General features: G+C 40.5%; 1 protein-coding gene across 1 annotated transcript in view; it reads right to left on the bottom strand.

Annotated features, from left to right (window-relative positions):
- Positions 1-20278, bottom strand: part of NPR3 (natriuretic peptide receptor 3) — an 84697-nt gene that overhangs the window by 43264 nt on the left and 21155 nt on the right. Inside the window, exons 3-4 of the mRNA XM_042447845.1 lie at positions 19261-19383; positions 16652-16818 (exon numbers count right to left, since the gene is read on the bottom strand). Of these exons, the coding sequence (XP_042303779.1) occupies positions 16652-16818; positions 19261-19383 (290 nt within the window). The remainder of the gene's footprint in view (positions 1-16651; positions 16819-19260; positions 19384-20278) is intronic.

Below are 20278 nucleotides of genomic sequence, written 5' to 3'. Positions count from 1 at the left end.
ATCCCCTTTCAGCCCAAGGGCTGAATTCTATCTCATTGGGCTGCATTCTAGTAGTAGATGGGGCCTAAGGCAGAAACTGAAAAACACCAGCATGATTTAGCTTAAACCTCTTATTGCCAGTAACTAAACGCATCTCATTCTTTCGGAGTGGGGGAAAATGGTACAAATGCTAAGTCATAATAGTATCATGGGGGAGGGAACACATCCATCTGGGAAACTGTGAAAGGCCAGATTTACCTTCAGCTCCCTACATTTCCCACCCTACAAGAGAGGGATGATGTACAAAACAAGTTATTTTTGTCATATTTTTATATTTATATTTTCAGACACAAACAAATGATACAGGTCATTTTTCATTGAGTTTAATGGCCACTGATCTGAACAAGTTTGGATTCCATAAGTCACAAAAGTGTATCTCAATTGGGGGACCTTCTTTTTCAACTGCCTAATATTGAGTTTTATTTACTTTGTGACACCACACTTGCAATGTTTCCAGACGTTTCCATGCTAATTTCAATAAAGTAAACTGAGGCACACACCTTCCCTTAGGGATGCAGATTTGCTGCCTGAACTGGAACCTATGCACGTGTGTGATCAGTGTGCAGAATGGAGCACACAATTGGGGGTATGCAGAGAGTCACAGTGACTTGTATACTTGACATTATAGTACTACTGGATTCAAAATTGTCTTATGGCTAGGAACTAAAGAATCACACTTCTCTATGTGTGTTCCACCCCAACATTTCACTGACTAGTCCCTCCTGCCCTCATTGTATATTACTGCATGGCAGGGAGTTGGACCTGATGGTCCTTGAAGTCTCTTCCAACTCTGTGATTAATCACCATCTGATCTTTTGAAGCCATGGTTAAAAACCCTTAGTTCCTACTCAATGAGGAGCCCATTATCTTTTCCTCTGCTCTTTCTTTCCTTCCCTGCTGTATTCTTTTCCCTTCTTTTACTAGTGGCACAATAATTAAATGCTGGTACTGCAATCACAAAGTTGTGAGTTTGATCCCAGGTCTCCAAGGTTGACTCAACCTTCCATCCTTTCGTAGTCTAATAAAATGAATACCCAGCTTGCTGGGGACAATTGGCTTACAGACTGTAAACAGCTTACAGAGTGCTGAGTTCACTATTAAGTGGTATAGAAATGTAAATACTATTGCTATTGCTTCTTTCCCTCCTTCCATCACAAAACCATTCCCTCTGCTTACTATCTTTCCCTCTGTCCTTACTAGGCAACAGGGCCACCTCTTGTCTTCTAACTCTGAAGAGTCTGAAGGGTTTGCAGAGGAAAGCATCAGCTGCAACCACTGAGAAGCCCTCTGGAGATATAGCCATCCCGGGCCTGATTATAGCATCTCTCAGGAAGATTAGTAAAGTCTGTTACATAGGCCTGTTACAGACTGCCCAAATAAAGCTGCTTCGGGTCTCTTTGGAGGTATGCTATTTAAATGATGCATGGGTCCTAAGAGTCTGGAGGTCGCACCAAAGCCCACACTCCATTCCTAAGCACTGGAGTGCAGCTTTGGTGCAGCTTCCGGATTCTTAGGATGCATGCATCATTTAAACAGCATACCTCCAAAGAAACCCGAAGCAGCTTTATTTTGGCAGTCTGTAACAGGCCATAGAGACTGAAATTAGTACTGCAGGCTAAAAACTGATTTGAATTATCTAAAAGTCATTATTCAGTTGTAAAAACAAACCAGTTCCAGAGCTACACACCCTAGAATCATATCCATACTATATCAAGCATCCATACCATTATTCAGATTATGTTTTATGGTCTTGGAGTTATGATGGAGGCAGACTAAACACACACGCATTCCCTTTTATTGTTATTGTTAGAGACTAAAGGTTAAAATTAGCAGCTCTATGAAATGCACACATGCGCAATACTCTATCAAGTCTGTCCTGTATTTCTGACTGTTATACAAGATTGGTGGGGTTGTTCTTATTTATATAATGCTATAAAGATAATCTAATTTCTTAGCACATATATTGTGCTAATCAGGAGGACTGGTGGACAAGGGGCTTGAGGCTGTGGGGTTTTATAAACATTTAGATTTGTTTGGATCTGTTGATATGCAATAAAGTACTGCAGTGAAATTACTTTGCAAATCTTGACTCCACCATTTGTGCAATACTTTGCATTGCATTCATTAAAGGCATTTTTCAAGGGCTGGGAGCCATTTTTTTAATTGAAGGGCTGACTACAGGGCTTTTTTCCCCAAGAACTGAAACAAACTCATGACTACTGAAAGAGTTAAAAAAATATCTAACTAAGCTACATGTAAACATAAGAGGAGCATATCTCTTCCTCCCTCTCTCTCCACTATAATAACCAGTGCTACAGAACAAATGTTTTGATGTTACCATTCTGCAAGCTCTTTCAGCTTCACAACTGGCAGATAATGCAATGAAGGAGAAACGGAGAAAGTTGCAACATGGTGATATGATGTCCAAGCATGGAGCTGCTGTTTTTGAAAGTGGTTCCTGTAACAGCTGATTACAGGAGCCCTGGTGGTGCAGTGGTTAAATGACTGTACTGCAGCCACTCACTCAAAACCATAAGGTTGCGAGTTTAATACCAGCAAAAGGGCTCAAGCTCAACTCAGCCAAGCATCCTTCCAAGGTCGCTAAAATGAGTATCCAGATTGTTGGGGGCAATTAGCTTACAGTTGTAAACCGCTTAGACACTGCTACTTCAGTATGAAGCGGTATATACATGAAGCTGTTTGATTACAGCCCATAATCCAGCCCAAATTAAGGGTTCTTATATGGGGGACAAAATACTCACTGCCTGGCCAAAATCCTAAATCTACAAAGACAGATATTAAACAAAGTCATAAACAATGTGGTTGTGCCAATTAAGTTATGGAAATTCTCTCACCATATATCCTCATCCTTGCATTTAAGACTTTTTAATCAGATCCTACTCTGGAATGAATTTTTTGGGAAGGCTATTTAGCATCTATCAGGAGCAGGGTCTTTTCTATAATGTTCTCAAACTGTCTCCTGAGGGAGCCTTCCTGCTGTTTTCCTTATAACATGCCAAGTGAAGAGTGCTAATGGCTGCCACCTTTGCTCTATGCAAAGCAATCTTATAGTACTTTTGAGACTTACTGAAAGAAGTTGGTAGCATAAACTTTCATAGACTGGGTTCATGTCTACACCAGCAAAAATAATCTGACTGCAGTTCAGAATATTCTGTCTTGGAGCTGGCCCACATTCACCCTATTAGAACCACACCTACTCTTAAAATACTGCACTGAAACTGAAATGATGTCTACACATTTCCCCTGCCCAAATTGGCACCACTTGGGGCACTGCCAATGTCTTCCCAGGCAAGCTGCTCCCCAGAAGAACTCTGCTGGCAAAGTCGCTTCCTCCGAGGTCACAGTGAGTTGCCCAGCCATGCTATCAACAGTGAGGTGCTACCCTAATCAGCCTCCATTGTTGATCTCATGGCTGGATGCTCATGCTCACCTCAGAGGAAATGACTTCTGGCAGCCCCAAAGAAAAAGAAACTTTATTTTTCAGTGTGGCTGAAAAGTAGATGGAAGCCCTGGTGCTCAGCATGTAGCGCTGAACATTTTTTAAAAACAACAACAGCCCTGATTTAAGGTAATCATACCATAAATGAATTCAAAAGCTAAAAAAAAAAATACTTTGTAGCAATGTGGTGGCATATACTACCAAGGCATAGCCAAACTGCACAATGTTAACACTTTGATCACATTTTAACCATAAGGACTCCATCCTATGGAATCCTGGATTTTGTAGATTGTAACATTTAGAATTTTCTGCCAAACTGCTATAAAGCTATAGTTCATGGAAGTGCACTGGAGAATTCTAAGTTTTTCACCAAACGAAAAATCTACGAATCCATAGGATGGAGGCATGGCAGTGAGATCAAAGTGCTATTACTGTGTTTTGTTGACACACTCAAGCTTATTATCTTTCATCAGGATTAAATTTCCTAAGAGTTTATTTAAATCTGCCCAAATATTTAGAGCCAAGTAAAAGAAGAAATAAATGGAGATTTTCACATGGGCAAAAGTGATGGGAGCATAGTGGGATGCTCCCATCACTATCATACAACTGTGCAAAAATTATAAGATGACAACGTGTGACATTGCAATAATCACATCATTATCCTGTGAATAAAGAGGAATTCTTTCCTGTGAATGAACTGATGCTGGAATTCCTTTTTATTCATGGGATGTGATTATCAAAACATCACACAAAGTAGTCTAATAATTTTCATGCAATTGCGCGATAGAGACGGGAGAATCCCATTATGTTTCCATCACTTTTGCCCGTGTGAACATCTCCAATGTCACTGTTATACTACTCAGAAGGTTCTTATTTGGGGAGTGATGAGTGGGAGAGATGCTGAAAATGCACTTAAAATACCAGTGCATTTAAGGCAAATCAGACCAGATTGTGAAGGAATACACATGACTCGGAGTTCATCAAAGAATGGGCCTGAACAGAACACTTTTTGTTTGTTTGAAAATATCCATAGAATTCAAGAGAGAAAGATGCAAAGAGGTGCATATAAAAGATGCATATATGACGGGAACCAATTATTTCCTTGACTACTCAGAAACAACAGATCTCTTGGGATTAATCCTCCTAAGGAAGCCTGCTGACATTGGTGAATGTAGAGTCATGCCCCAAACTTCTAATTAACAGTGAATCAATTCTATCAGCAAAACATAAGCTGACATGTGAATTCATTCTTCTTCTCACCAACAGCCAACTTGTGGTTTACTCCCCACCCCCTACCCCCAAGACAATTAGCAAAGCACTTCAGACACTGAATAGATCTATTCATTTGTACAAATTATTCTCTGGCAGCAGCCTTTTTATTTTCTTTCCTTTCTCCTCTGATGCATTTAAGAAGACACAAAAGCCTGCCTGTCATCAATCCTCCTTGGCTGGTTTCAAAAAAGACAAGTGGGGCACACACCATTGAACATGTAACATTTTTGCCTTCTTTTTCAGTGATCTTACTGAAGCGCTTAACACTCCCCCCCCCCCCCGCTTGATTCCCCAATCTCTTGATTGTATGATCCCAATTAAAAAATAATAATGTTAGACACTTTCTCTGTGTGTATGGGGTGGGCTGGATGGGAAAGAGGGGAAATCAAGGATGAACAAAACAGAAGAATCTGGCATGAAAATCACAGCTCAGCTCATGGGCATTCTAGTTTTCTTGCCTCCTGTGTATTTTTTCTACACAATCAAAGCAAAATGTTGAAGGGTTGCCTCAGAGAAATATCAGTTCACTGAGAAATGGTGTCTGACTGATCTGCATGTAAAAGAGAAAAAATCTGCATCTGATGTGAAGTAATTTACATTGCTTTAGTGTAATTAAATTTTCTTTCGCCAAGAAAAATTATATTGCAAGAAGCTCTTCTCCCTTGCATTACTGATCTGTGTTGCAGAACTGCTTTTTGCCAGTGACAATCTGTGATCCCAAGAAACAATGTGCTCCTGGGTCTAACCAGCCCTGCTGGAATGTTTGTTAAATTAGATAAATTTCCCTCCGCTTTTAAATGAGAAGGAAAAACAAGCCATGGGTGGCCCGCTAACCTCAAAAGACCAAGTAGCCAAGGTTATAAAATCATCCTAGCTCAGAATACTCGGTCAAAAATAAAAGCAGCATTTATTAAATTCTACCCCCCAAACTAGTAACAGAGCTAGCATTAAGAATTTTGAAAAGCAAAGCCTAAGCTAATTTCCTGTAAGAGTTTAGAATTATTTAATAAAAAGTGGACTGTGTCTGAACTTTAACTGAAAAACAATTTTTAGTAAACCAGATATGTCAAGAGCTATTTTTACTTGGGGATGCCCTAACTTTTTACAGGTATTGTACTCTATAATACATACAGACTTAGGCCTGGTACACACTGCCAGGAAGCAGTGTCCTGGTGGCGACAGTAGGGTTTGGGAGTGCGCACCAACCGCACGCTTCTGAGCCCTACTACGTGCGGGCGGCACCACTATTGCATAGTACCACCCACATGGGGGGCATATTGATGACGTCTGGGTGTCTTAGCATCCACACGTCTATTCCAGGAAGCAGCATCCTAAGGGCTGCAACGCAACTCTTACTGCGTCGCAAAAAGGACCTGCTCTAAGTAGCTCCTTTTTTGCTGCGCAGCGGTGCCTTGCCATTTGGTTGCCGTAGCAATGCTATGCAGCAAAAAGGGGCGGCATTTTACTGCCTGTCTGTACTGCTCCTTAGTTGTGCATCAATTTTGTTATGCCTATTCAAAACATACACTTATGACAAACATGATCTCGTTCCTCCAAATGATAGTTTTATACTATTGGCTGAGCCTTCCTTATTCAAAATGCCTGCAACCAGAAGTGTTTTAGACTTTGGAATTTGGGGTTGTTTTTTTTTTAATATTTGCATATACATAATGAGATATCTTGGAGATGGGACCCAAGTCTAAACATGAAATTAATGTATGTTTTGTATGCACCTTATACACATAGGCTGAAGGAAATTTTATAAACAATATTTTAAATAATTTTCTGCATGAAACCAAGCTTTTGGACACTGAACCATCAGAAAACAATAGTGTCACTATCTGAGCTACTCATGTGGACAATTCTGGATTTTATAATATTTTAGATTTCAGAATTCTGGAAAAGGGAGACTCAGCCTGTATGAAGAATGAACAGACTTTCACCACTTGCGATGTGACATGTGTTCCCTAGCTGCTCTGTTTCAAAGCTGCAGGTAGGGGCAGTGTGCCCACAACTAGTATGCCCTTTTCAGGGAAAGTAATAAACATGTGCACCTTCCTGAGATCCTAAGGAGATAGGAAAACATGCATATCATCTGATTCTAAAAAGTACATAATCTCTTCTGTGCAGCCTCTTTTGCTACTTGTGAGAAATTGCAATACAATTGGGCACTGTATTAAAAAAAGAATCTGTCTCTTTCAAAGTCAAGGAGTATATGAAATATGCAAATATACAAGTGTACATTCAGACACATCAAGCTGCTCCATTCGTCAACAAAGCTATGGAGAAGATGTTTCAGGTATTCACAGCCAGATTCTGTAGGCTAAAACTAAACAAGTGGTCCACAACACAATGCAGAAATAATCCAGTTTGAAGCCAGTGGTCTCAAACTGGATTATTTCTGCAGTGTGTTTTGGACCACAGTCAATATTAAGCTACATACAGTAGTTGGAAATTAACTATGGAGGTGGAGCTAAAAAAGAAAAAAAACAGGCTGAGTCACTCTTATCCTAAATGCTTTGGATCAGAAGTGTTTGGGGTTTTTTTTTTAATTTTATTTTGGAATATCTGTATTTGCATATACATACATAATGAGAAATCTTGGAGATAGAATCCAAGTCAAAACACAAAATTCATTTATGTTTCATGTATACCTTATACACACAGCCTGAAGATAACTTTATACAATACTTTAAATAATTGTGTACATTAAAAAGTATTTGTACATTGAAACATCAGAAAGCAAAGTATTACTTTCTCAGTCATCCATGAAAAAACTTTTGGTTTTTGAAATATTTCAGATTTCATAATTCACTACATGATCAAAGAATGAATGAATTTTAAACCTGCTTTTCTCACATGGGACCCAAAGCAACTCCCATCTATCAACTCCCATCATAGAGCAAAGTACAGCTAAAAATTATTCTATAAAAATGTAAGTGTTAAATAAACTCTTATTAAACAGCATTAACTTAAATCATTTGAAATATAACACTGAGAGGAAAAGCACACAACACAGACCCCATTCATAACAGACCCTTCTGTAACACCAGTTAATCACTAAAAGCTATTCTAAATAATAATTTTAAAAGTTTGCCTGCTAGAGAAAGGACAGAAGGAAGCAACATTGGCACGGTACAGACTGCCAACAAGTGGCGTACCAGAACTGGTATTAGGTTTAGGGAGCGTGCACCATGTATACGCTCCCTAACACTAATACGTGCCGGTGGCGCGATAATGGCAGTGTTCTGTGTACATGGGCGCTGCCATTATGATGTCATACATGCACCATGTCCAAACGGCGTGTGGCGGACGTGACATCTTCACGCCACCCCACGCCGCTTACGGGGGCCTGGCTGCAGTGCCAAAAGGAGCTCTGAAACAGCTTCTTCTGGGAGTGTGTCTCGTTCCCGCAGCCACAAAACGGGTGCAGGAACGATGCCAGGAAGAAAGGGGCCAAGTGGCCCCTGTCTCCCATGGCTCTGGCTCCCAGGGTGTCCAAGGGCATGAAGCGCTGGATTGGGGCCTCTGGGCTGCCGGTATGGCTGCGCTGGCCCCAATCCTCCTCAGAAAGGGGCAGCTGCGGACCGCCCCTTTTCCGTGGTCTGTACTGGGCTATAGTTTCTTGCGGGAGAGAATTCCACAGCATGGGAGGACCTACTGAGAACACATGGATGCCATCCACTTTAATACATTTCAGTCTTTATATGTGATGCTTCCCTCCCCCCAGATCACATGAGGTGATCTCTGAGGAAAATGTCATTGGTAATACCCCTGAGGAAAATGTCATGACTAACAGAGCCACCTAACAGATCAGAAAACTTTCATTTCCCATTTCTGTGGCATCTCAGAAAAGTTGCATTTTATTACTATCATTATTTATTATCACTAGCTGATGAACATATGTGAGTAGGCATGCGTAAGTTTCAGGCACTTTCTCTGTGCCATTTTGCTAATGGTCTGCCTTGTTGAACCAGTAACCATCATAAATTATAATGTATTCTCCCAACTGCTATAGAATTTGCAATTATTCAGCAGTAGCTTGAGGTTAAAACATACTGGATAATCTAACAAACTGGGTGCTTAAAAGAAGTTATTGCTGTTTCCATGCTAATTCTTGGGAAATGCTGTAGATGGTTTTGGAGAACAGTTAACTCATCTCTGTCCTTCTGAGCACAGTCCCCTTTCAAGGCCAAAGCTGTGTTCTTTTAGCTCCAGGGCCCTGAAATATGGGCACCAAACAGCATGAAGAACAGTAAATCAACTCCCCACGCATGTGCTATCAGGACATTAGAGACAACAACAGCAACAAAAGATTGCCAAATGCAGCAGCAGCAGCAGTAGCTAACTCCATCAGAAATTCAGCCTCACCATTTTTTCCTGGTAGAATTAAAAGATATAGCCATGTTAGTATGCAGAATCAGTATGTAGAGAGATCTTGTAGCTCCTTTGAGACTAACTAATGGTTAAAGTTGAGCCAACTTCTTTCTTTAGTTATCTCAAAGATCTCTACACCCCCCTACCCACCCCCCACCCCCCGTTTTTTGTGTTATCAGGATTGGAAATCATACACAAAGAGCATTTTTTGTTGTTTTGAGGCACTTTATCCAGATGCATGGAAGAAGTTTCCACAACATACTCTATTGGTATTCAGATAAATAATAAAATAAAACTTGTATTTTTACCCCGCTTTTTGTTAAAAGCGGCTTACAATATTAAAATAATACAACAATATATACAAATATTCCCCCCCCCCAAAAAAAAATAATTAAACAGTTTAAGGTTAAAATTGCATAAAACAATTAAAACAATAACGGTGGGCAGTCATCACATTTATGTGGGGGGTCATAATAATAATAATAATAATAATAATAATAATAATAATAATAATAATAATAATATTTATTTGTATACCGCCCTCTGGCAAACCAATCCGGGCGGTTAACAACAGTAAAATATAAAATATGACAATTAAAAACACTTTATCCCTCCCCCCCTTAAGACAGTATTAAATAGTATAACATATTAAAAATACAATATCAAGGATAAAAACAGCAATTAAAACTAAAAACTAAAAACCCTGATATCCATTACATGGCCGAGTAGTTTATTCTGGAAAGGCCTGCCGGAAGAGATCCATTTTAACGGCTTTCTTGAAGTTATCTAGATTGGTAATTTGATGGATTTCATCCGGCAGGCCATTCCTCAGGCTGGGAGCAGTTGCAGAAAAGGTCCTCTGGGAGGTCGCAGTCAATCTGGTCTTTATAGGCTGCAATAAGTTCCTCCCAGAGGACCTGAGAGCACAGGGCAGATTGTATGGAAGTAGGCGATCCCTTAAATAAGTTGGGCCCAAACCATGTAGGTCTTTAAAGATGATAACCAACACCTTGTACTATGCCCCAAAACTAATAGGTAGCCAGTGGAATGACTTTAGTATTGGTTTTATGTGATCACTCCTAGTTGTTTCGGTAATCAAACTGGCCACCATATTCTGTATCAATTGCAGTTTTCGGACTAGGCACAAGGGTAGCCCCATGTAGAGTGCATTGCAAAAACCAAGTCTTGAAGTTACCAGTGCGTGTACTACAGTTTCAAGGTCCCCTGGTTACAGGAAAGGGCACAGCTAGCGTATCAGCCCTTGACCATCGCATTCACTGGATTTGACATTTGAAGCAACGGATCAAGAAGCACCCCTAGACTACAAACGCAATCCTTTGAGGAGAGCGTGAACCCCTCTAGGATTGGAGGTTGCAACCCAATACCTGGTTTAGGGGCTTGAGCTTGTTTTCCCTCATCCAGTCCATTACTGCTTCAAGAGACTGATTGAGGGGAGAGATGCCATCTGCTGTCGTCACTGATGCCCGACACATGGAGAAATACATTTGGGTGTCATCAGCATACTGATAACACCCTGCCCCCTGTTTATGGATGATTTCTCCCAGCGGCTTCATATAGATGTTAAATAGCATCGGGGACATGATGGCGCCTTAAGTGATGCTACAATTAAGCTCTGTCTTTGAGGAGCAACTGTCCTCGAGCATCACCCTCTGGAACCTTCCCGAGAGGAAGGAGCGCAATGCCTCCAGTTCCTAGCCCTCTCAAGCGCTCTAAGAGAATGCTGTGATCTATTGTATCGAATGCCACTGAAAGGTCTAGAAGCACCAACAGGGTCATACTTCCTCTGTTGATGCCTAGACAAAGGTAATTAGTTAAGGCGACCATAGCAGTCTCCACCCCATATCCCATCCTGAAGCCAGTTTGAAATGTATGAAGAAAATCGGCTTCATCCAAGACCACTTAGAGCTGAAGAGCGACAGCCTTCTCAATGACCTTGCTCAAAAATGGCAGATGGGATACAGGCCTGTAATTTTTCATGCCCAAGGGGTCAAGGGAAGGTTTTTTCAGGAGTGGTCTAATGATCGCTTCCTTAAGAAAAGGTGATATATAACCTTCCCTAAGGGATGCACTGATGACACATCTAAGAAGTGCCATCAAGGCATCACCCCCCTGAACGGCCAACCATGATGGGCAGGGATTGAAAGGTATGTCATCTTCTTCACCTTTTCAAGGATCTTGTCCACGTCATCAGTACTCATGAGCTTGAACTGATCCAGTCTAATCTCATAAACAGTTTTACTGGACACCTCATCAGTTGATTTTGCTCTAACCCTGGCATCCAAGTGGGCTCTTATTTGAGAGATTGTATCTGCAAAGTAGTTGTTAAATGCATCACAGCAGGCTGTTGTAGGGTTGAGTAGAGGTTTTGGGGTAGATGGCATCACTGTCAGTTCCCTCAACACCCTAAACAGTTCTGCCAGATGTGGCTTTGTAGATGCAATATGCATGGAGGAGGATCTCCTCGTTGCTTTTATTGCCTCTCTATATGAATAAAGAAAATTCTTATGATGAGTTCTGTCAGATAAGCTCCAGTTTTCCGCCATTTGTGCTCTAGTCATTATCCTGCCTGCTTCATATTCTTCAGCTCTCTGGTATACCAGGGCTTCCGATTAGAAGCAGGTTGGAAAAGACACTTGGAAGCGATTGTGTCGATAGCCCTAGTAAGGTCGGTGTTCCATGTATTTACCAAGGCTTCAACAGAATCACCGGCATTATCAACCAGAAGGCATCCAACTCCATCCTGGCCTCAGAGAGGGAGAGAGGGTAGGCCAATGCCATCAGGCCTATCCTTAAGATACAGATCCCTCCATCTGTCCATCTGCCATGGTCCAGGACTCAGAGGGAGAGAAGAATGCTGGACCTGATCCTCTTCCCCTCAACCATTCCCTTCTCCTTCTGTGTCGTGTCTTCTTAGATTGTAAGCATGAAGGCAGGGAACCATCTAATTAAATGATTTTATGTACAGTGCTGTGTAAATTTACAGCGCTATATAAATAAAGCTTAATATACGTGGTGCCTCGGGTTCGAAAATATCGTTCCGCGGCACCGTTCGTAACCCGAAAAGCCTTCGTAAGCCGAAAACCCATAGGCGCTAATGGGGAAAAAAGCCGCGGCTCTGCCGCGGCTCCATTTAAAACAGCGCCGGGAGTTTTTTCGTAACCGAAAAAACTTGTAACCCGAAACAATAAATCCCTATGGGATTTATTCGTATCCTGAAAAATTCGTAACCTGGGTATTTCGTATCCCGAGGTACCACTTTCATACTCATTAATAATAATAATAATAATAATAACCATTAAACCCTCTAGGGCTTTCTGGAATCCGAGTGGTTCCATTAGCCTTCGAGGGCGGACTATTCTAATAGGTCCTCCACCCCCGAGGGAGCAGACAATGGCTCTTAGTTCTGCCCTGACCAGGAAATGATCTGTCCATGACAATGTGGAGGTATCAACTCTGCAAAATGTACTTAGGATTGTACTGGAGTGTTTTAATAGAAAGCTGCAAATGATATGTGTATACCAATATGTTATTTTGCGGCAGCTTCTTCCATGCATCTGGATAAAAAGCCTCACAATAAATACAGTCTGCCCTTCCTTTATGTGGGGGATCTGTTCCGGACACCCCCCCCCCATAAAGGGATTTTCGCCTATGCTCGAGCCCCATTTAAATTAATGGGGCTCATGCACATGGCAGGATGCACCACCCCTTCTCCCAGCACGGCTTTCAGCATATGCTGAAAGAAGCCTAAGGCGCACCTGTGTATAATAATAATGCTAATAGTTTTTATTTATATTTCCTGCCTCTCCCTGCGGATTGAGGTGGGATTACATCAATAAAAATAGAATTACAGTTCCATATAAAATACAGTCCATAAAATCACAGCATTGCATTAACATCAATAAAAATCACTATATCAACATCTAGTCTAACAGACATGCTTAGAGTGGGGTGTTCCTTTATGGTTGTCTACAGAAGATCAGGGGGATAGGCCTGCCAGAAGAGATCTGTCTTGAGTGCCTTCTTAAAGGCATTTAAGGTAGTGATAAGTCGGATCTCTTCCAGTAAGCTATTCCACAATTTAGGGGCCATGACGGTAAATGCTTTGTGGGAAGTTGATATTAGTCTGGTCTTTGGATTGTCTAATAAATTCTTCCCGGATGTTCTGAGAGTGCGGGGCAGATTGTGTAGGGAGAGGTGTTCCTTCAAGTAACTCAGGGCTTTATCAGTCCGCCCTTGCCTTACGCGGGGGATCCGTTCCGGACCCTGCCGTGTAAGGCGAATTCCGCCTATGCTCGAGCCCCATTGGAAACAATGGGGCTCGTGTGCAGCAGTGTGGTGGTGTGCGCCGCTCCATGGGCACATGCGCCCATTTGAATGGGCCGTGCTGCCCCTTGAGTCCCCCGCGCGCCCTGCGTCTTGAGCGCATACACTCAAGACCGCGTAAAACGCGCCCGCGTATAACGTGGGTGTGCTGTATAGGGCTCTAAAGCCCATACAGGGCTTTAAAGGTGATAACCAACACTTTGTACTGTGCCTGGAAGCTAATCATCAGCCAGTGAAGAGATTTTAGTACTGGTGTTATATATGGTCTGACTTAGGTGTTCTTGTGACCAATCTGGCTGGTGGGGAGATGCTGAAATTGAACACTGTTCTGCTACCTCTTGAACTTTTCATTTATTTTCTAGCTTTCACTACAACTTAACTAGCTTGTTATGGAAGCTTTGACTATAAATGCAAGGAAGACAGCTTTTGATCAAAGAAACATTTTCTATTTTTAGCAAATGATTTCAATTATTCAAGTACCTTGAATAGCCAATGATAATCCTGTTAGAGAATAAAACCTGGAATAAAATGTCCAGATGTGGAGAAAGTGAGAAAGGTAACTATGGGTCATTTGCAGCCTGATAACCAAGAAACTGGTTGCAGCTGGTACAGGACATGTGATATATCCGCAAGGTCATCATGTGCCGGAAAGCACTGTGAAGTGTTGAAAAACTAATGTAAATATGCTTGGTCATCTTGGTTGGGGGATAACAATTAAGATGACACAGCAGGAAGAGGCTGGGCTTAGGTGCCGCATAAAAAGTCCAAGCCTCATTGTACAGTGTGGGGTTTGTGGATGTGTAGCTTTGGATTTTGGTTTCTACATATGGCAACTGGAAGATTAAAGAGCCTCTTTGAAGAGACACTTGTTTCAGTGTGCTTTCTCAGCATCTAGAGGGAAGGAGGAGATTCCAGATCAGTCACACAGCTCTGTGACAGTCTGTTTGGTGGTTCTTCTGGCAAGAAGCTTCTGCGTAAATCCACTCAGCACATTTCAACAAATCCCACATAAAAACTGTTCTCTGCTTCCCTAGTGGGAAAAGATGGTTATTTTCATTCTCTTTGTCTAAAAGAATAGTATCACAACTCCTGGTGTAGGTAATCCATAGATCCTCTTTTAATTACAGTCTACTTTAAATTCCAAACTTCCTATTTTTGAAACAAATTTAATAGCTTGTTACTAAAAATGATTTGTATAGGTGGGAGGTGCTGCATCAGAAATTACTAGACACAGTATATCTCACTGACCTTTTGTGAAGGGCCATATAAAATGGGTTTTAGTTCCAAATGACTACTTCCACTATCTGCAATTGCAAGGATTTGGTAGACTTTCAATGAAGGCTATGCCATGGCTGACACAAAACATAAACAATACCATAGCGGGTGTTCTCATGAGGAAAAAGAATGTAGAACAGCAGAGATTACAGTTCAGTCTTTCAACAAGCAAAACTCTTTGTTGTTTACGAAAGATATTTGTTTAGAAAAGGTATCTTTGGTGATGCTGTTGTTGTTGCTTAGAAAAGGTATCTATGGCCCAGTACAGACCACCCAAAAAAGGGCAGTCTACCAGCACCTAGTTTTCCGCCGGGGGGGGGAAAACGCAGCGGACAAACCGCGCGGTTTCCTGCCGGCGGAAAAAGAACCCGCAAAAAGTGGTTTCTTTTTGCAGCACATTTGCAATGTCAGCATTGTGCTGTGATGTGTGGACGCTAAGCGTCCATCACATCAAAATGGCAGCACCCAGCTGTACAGGGCACCGCCATTTTGACGTACAGAATACGTGCTAGGGTTGCGGGGCGTCTGTAAGCGACGCACCAAGGCAATCCTAGCATATCATCAAGATGTGCGTCGAGGCCTGTCTGTACTGGGCCTTTGACACCTTCTCTGTCAAATGGTGTATTCAGAAATTTTAATACAAAGACAAAAGAGAGTATACAAACCACAACAGTTTGATTGTTTTGCACTAATAACAGTGGGCAACTGGTTGGACACATAATATCTGCAATTGCAGAATCACAGAATCATAGAGTTGAAAGAGAACTCAAGGACCATCCAGTTCAACCCCCATGCCATGCAGGAAGACACAATCAAAATACTCCCCACAGACAGCCATCCAGCTTCTGTTTAAAAATCTCCCAAAACCCCGAGATTCTACCATTCTCCAATGGAGTGTGTTCCACTGTCGAACAGCTCTTACTGTCAGGAAGTTCTCCCTAATGTTTTGGTGGAATCTCTTTTCCTGTAGTTTGAACCCATTACTTCATGTTTCAGTCTCTGGAGCAGAGGAAAACCATCTTGCTCCATCTTCAGTATGACATCACTTCATATTTAAACATGGCTATCATGTCAACTTTTAACCTACTCTGCAGGCTAAACATACCCAGCTTCCTAAGCCTCTCCTTATAGGGCATGATTTCAATTTCCAGACCTTTCACCATTTTGGTCATCCTACTCTGGACACTCTCCAGCTTCTACATCCTTGAATTGTGGTGCTCAGAATTGGATACAATAGTCCAGGTGAGGCCTGACCAAAGCAGAATAGAGTTGTACTATTACTTCCCTTGATTTAGACACTATATTCCTATTGATGCAGCCTAGAATTGCATTGGCCTTCTTAGTTGCTTCATCACATTACTGACTCATGTTCATCCTATAGTCCAGTAAGATTCCTAGATCACTTTTGTATGTACATCCTATATCTGTGCATTTCATTTTTACTGCCCACGTGTAGCATCTCCCTGGTCTATATTTCTCTTTGGGTGGGATTCATAGTTGGATTTAAGCCAAAACGTTTCCTGTCCGGTTTCACCAGCATGGTGTAGTGGTCTGAATTTTGGACTAAGATACTGGGAGACCAGGGTTGGAAACCCCACTCAGACATGGAAACCTACTGGGTGACCTTGGACAAGTCACAGTTTCAGCCCCAGAGGAAGGCAAGGACAAACCCCCTCTGAACAAATTCTGCCAAGAAAACCCTGTGAAAGATTTGTCTTAGGGTCATAATAAATCAGAAATGACTTGAAGGCACACAACAACATTTCCTCTTACATGTTTTCCTTTTTTGCTCCATTTCATAAAAGGCTGCATTGTGGCCTATGATTTAACCAGAACAGTGTTTTAAAGATGCTAAAAGTTCCAGCCCCAGAGTCAGGTACTTACATAATCATCATGACTGATTCCTTGTTTCTGAACAGATGTTTTCACCTCCAGGGCAAATTTCTCAAACTCAGGTTTCACTGTTCTCAGTAATGTGATTGTCTGGAGGGATGAGTATGCTTGCTTTGCTTCGAGGTCATATTTGTCTCCTCTTTTCCATGAGCCATTTCCTAAGGGAGAAATAAAAATCATTATAATTCCAAGCCAATTATCATAAACAACCCATTTTCTTTTGCTGCTGCTATTTCCCATGTGTTTTGTTTACCAAAATGGCAAAATTCACCTAAACTGAAGCACTTGCAAGATTTCAAATGAGAGTCTTAAATAACATCCTGGAGTCTCTCACACTGCAGTGGACAGATCTTAGTAACCTGCTTAATTGTAGATGGATTTTATCCTATGTGATTTAACTAATGATTAAAAAAAAAAAAACCAGAAGAGTTTATGCATATATTTTTTTAGAAAAAGGAAATACATTGTGTTCAAGGGAGAGATATATCACCAAAGCATGAAATCTTTGCAGGAAATTCAGAACAAAAATTTAAAAACAAATGAAAATTTAACCGTCTCTTGGGACCAAGAAAACATTTCTATGAAAAATTAGTAATATTATGTCCATTGTATTATTAAGTGCCAAGGCACAAGTGTTGGAACCTCCTCCTTAGCAATCTGATTTTCTACATTTGGAAATAAACACATACACAAAAAGAGAAAACAGGAGAAACACTGCCCCCAAAATGGATATCTATTTATAACTGTATATTATGGAAAGATGATAACAAACTGGCTTAATCTGAAAACAAATGTTGTTATACATTGTCAGCTTCAACTTCTGGAAAATTTATGAACGAGAGACCTCTGTTATTAACAGCCTTCCTCAGGTCTTGTGAACTCAGGGCCATGATTTCCTTGATTGAATCTATCTGTACACAGTGCCATACTCCTTTTTTCCTACATCCTTCAAATGTAATGTGCATTATCATCTTTTTTAAAAGAGTCATGTTATCTCATGATATGGCTGAAGTATGATAGCCTTGGTTTAACCATTTTGGCAGCTTCTGGTGAAAATTTAGGCTTGATTTGATGTTGGACACATTTGTCCTTTTGGCAGTCTATGGTATCTGTAGAACGTTCTTCCAGCAATGCATTTCAAATGATCTTTTCCCTGTTAGTTTTCTTCACAGTCCAGTTTTCACATTCATACAAAGAAATGGGAAGTACAACTGTGTGGACAATCTTAACTTTAGTATTCAACGCTATATCATTACATTTAAGAATCTGGTATAGTTCCTTCATAGCTACCCTTCCAAGTTTCCTGGAAACTCTGCAGAAAATCCTGGCTTTTTACACACACACCTTCACTCCTTACTTTGCTGTGCTGTCACTCTTACTCAGAAGCCCCTTGCTGCCATGTCTGTGAAAATGGTGCACTTGGCCATGTGGGTGAAGCAAGGCACCCCATTTCTACATCAGATGTGGCAGCAGGGGACTTCTGAGTAAGAGCAATGGTGTGACAAGGTAAGGAGTGTATGGCGGTAGTGGATTCTGCATTGCTACGGGGATGCACCAGCCAGAGTGAGTACCAGGGCCAGGATAGCATGGGCTCAGCTTGTACTATTCTGACCCATCTGCTCAGCCCCCTATCATATTTACTTGTTCATATTATTTTTAATTGTGAATTACCCTGTGACCATGTATTACAACAGGTGGTATACAAATGTTAGAATTAAATAATCAGCTACCTGCATTTGCAAAACACCATTGTAATCATAACTTCTAATACTGGCATGTCAACATTTTATGGCTCATATTGTTACAGCCTTTGAACAATCATCATTTGTTTCATCTCATGTGTGTGCTGGTATTCATCTTACTGTGTCTCCCCGAAAATAAGACACTGTCTTATATTTATTTTTCCTCAAGAAGACACACTATGGTTTATTTTCTGGGGAGGTCTTATTTTTATTAAGTATGGTACAACAATTTACATTTATTCAAATATAGTTAAGTCTTCTTCTTCTGGAACATCGTCATAACTCTCCAAACCTGGAATTCCATCCTGAATTTCTTGCAGCTTGCTTTCTCAGAATAACTTTGAATGAATGCAAGCACTGGAGTCAAACCTTGGAAACTGTACATTAAATTAACTTGCAAGAGCCACAAACTACACACACCTGCTCAGCTGGCAATGTCTCCTGCATCCAAACATTTGAGTTGAAGGTAAATTTATTATCTGCCTAAATCTCAGCACAAACTACTTCAACTATTTTTTTTACCAAAAGATGGAGCTAGTAAAACAAGAATCTTCTAACTGCTTTTTAATGGCAGACTTATGACTTATGGTATAAGGTCATAATGTCAAGGAAGCACACACCAAATAAGAAAATGAGTGACATTTCAACAACCTTTGTTGTTTTCCTTTTAACTTCATCATCTAAACGGATGTTATCTCAAAAATGTAAAGACACATGAACACATTTTATTAGTTATATTTTAAGAAGTATAAGATACATTTTACAACTTTTAGTGGCCTGCTTAAAGATTAACACCATCTCTAAAGTATTATGTTTATTAAAATCTTGCAAGTCACTGGAGGAAAGAAACCACATTACCATAGGAAGAGCTGTTGAAGAGCTCTATATTGAAGAAGGCGTAGTCTCCATTGGTCATCCCTTGCCGATGTGCAGCCAGCATGATGTTCCTTACTGCATCACTGCTGGCACACAGGATCACAACTGGTGAAAATAAATGGAAAACATAGATAAGAAGCTATTTCTCAAACCACTGGGAACAGATTGTCAAGTTTATGCACAGCTGGAGACAATGACATAAATTGTCCTCTAGTTGTTGTTTTTTTAAAATTATCATATATATATATATATATATATATATGGACAACAACAATCTGGAATTTAAAAAAACAAGTAACAAATAACAAGGAAACTTCACTAGCATTTGACTGCAGCCCAGTTCCTATGGCCAATTAATTAATATAAGATAAAGTACTTCAGTGTTTTTTTAATTAGACAATTCATTCACTTAATATGCAGAGTGAGAGTTGTACTGAATATTTTCAGTATTTCCTGCAATTTTTTTCCTTCTTGGAGAAGACATGCATGCTTCAACAAGACATGTTACATACAGAAAGAACAATCCAACCAGTTAAGCCTTCTCAATATCATTAAATTCAGTTTAAGCTGAAATACCCCAGAGACATCAGAACCTATCTGATCTTGGAAGCTAAACAGGCCTGGTGAATATTTGGAAGGGAAACCACCAGGGAATTCCAGCTGGAGTAAACTATATTCCGAGGAAGGCAATGGCCAACTTTGTCTGAATAATATCATTTCAAGAAAACTCTATGACAGGACTGTCATAAATTGAAGCTGACTTGAGGATTCACAACAAGAACAATAAAAACAACTCATTTAAAAATATGGCTAATATCTTTTCCATTTAAAAGTCCTCAGCCAAGTCTGAATCATGTCCATAATGTTTCATTATGTGCAGAAAAGGAAGAGTGTTGGTATTATTAAATATCATGGGATTCACCCCTAGATAACCAGGCACAGAATTTCAATATTATTATTATTATTATTATTATTATTATTATTATTATTATTATTATTA

Source organism: Sceloporus undulatus, chromosome 2 (genome assembly GCF_019175285.1).
Source record: "Sceloporus undulatus isolate JIND9_A2432 ecotype Alabama chromosome 2, SceUnd_v1.1, whole genome shotgun sequence".
Taxonomy (NCBI): Eukaryota; Metazoa; Chordata; class Lepidosauria; order Squamata; family Phrynosomatidae; genus Sceloporus; species Sceloporus undulatus.
The sequence above is the reverse complement of the archived record's forward strand: the minus strand, read 5'-3'. Positions and strand labels throughout refer to the sequence as shown.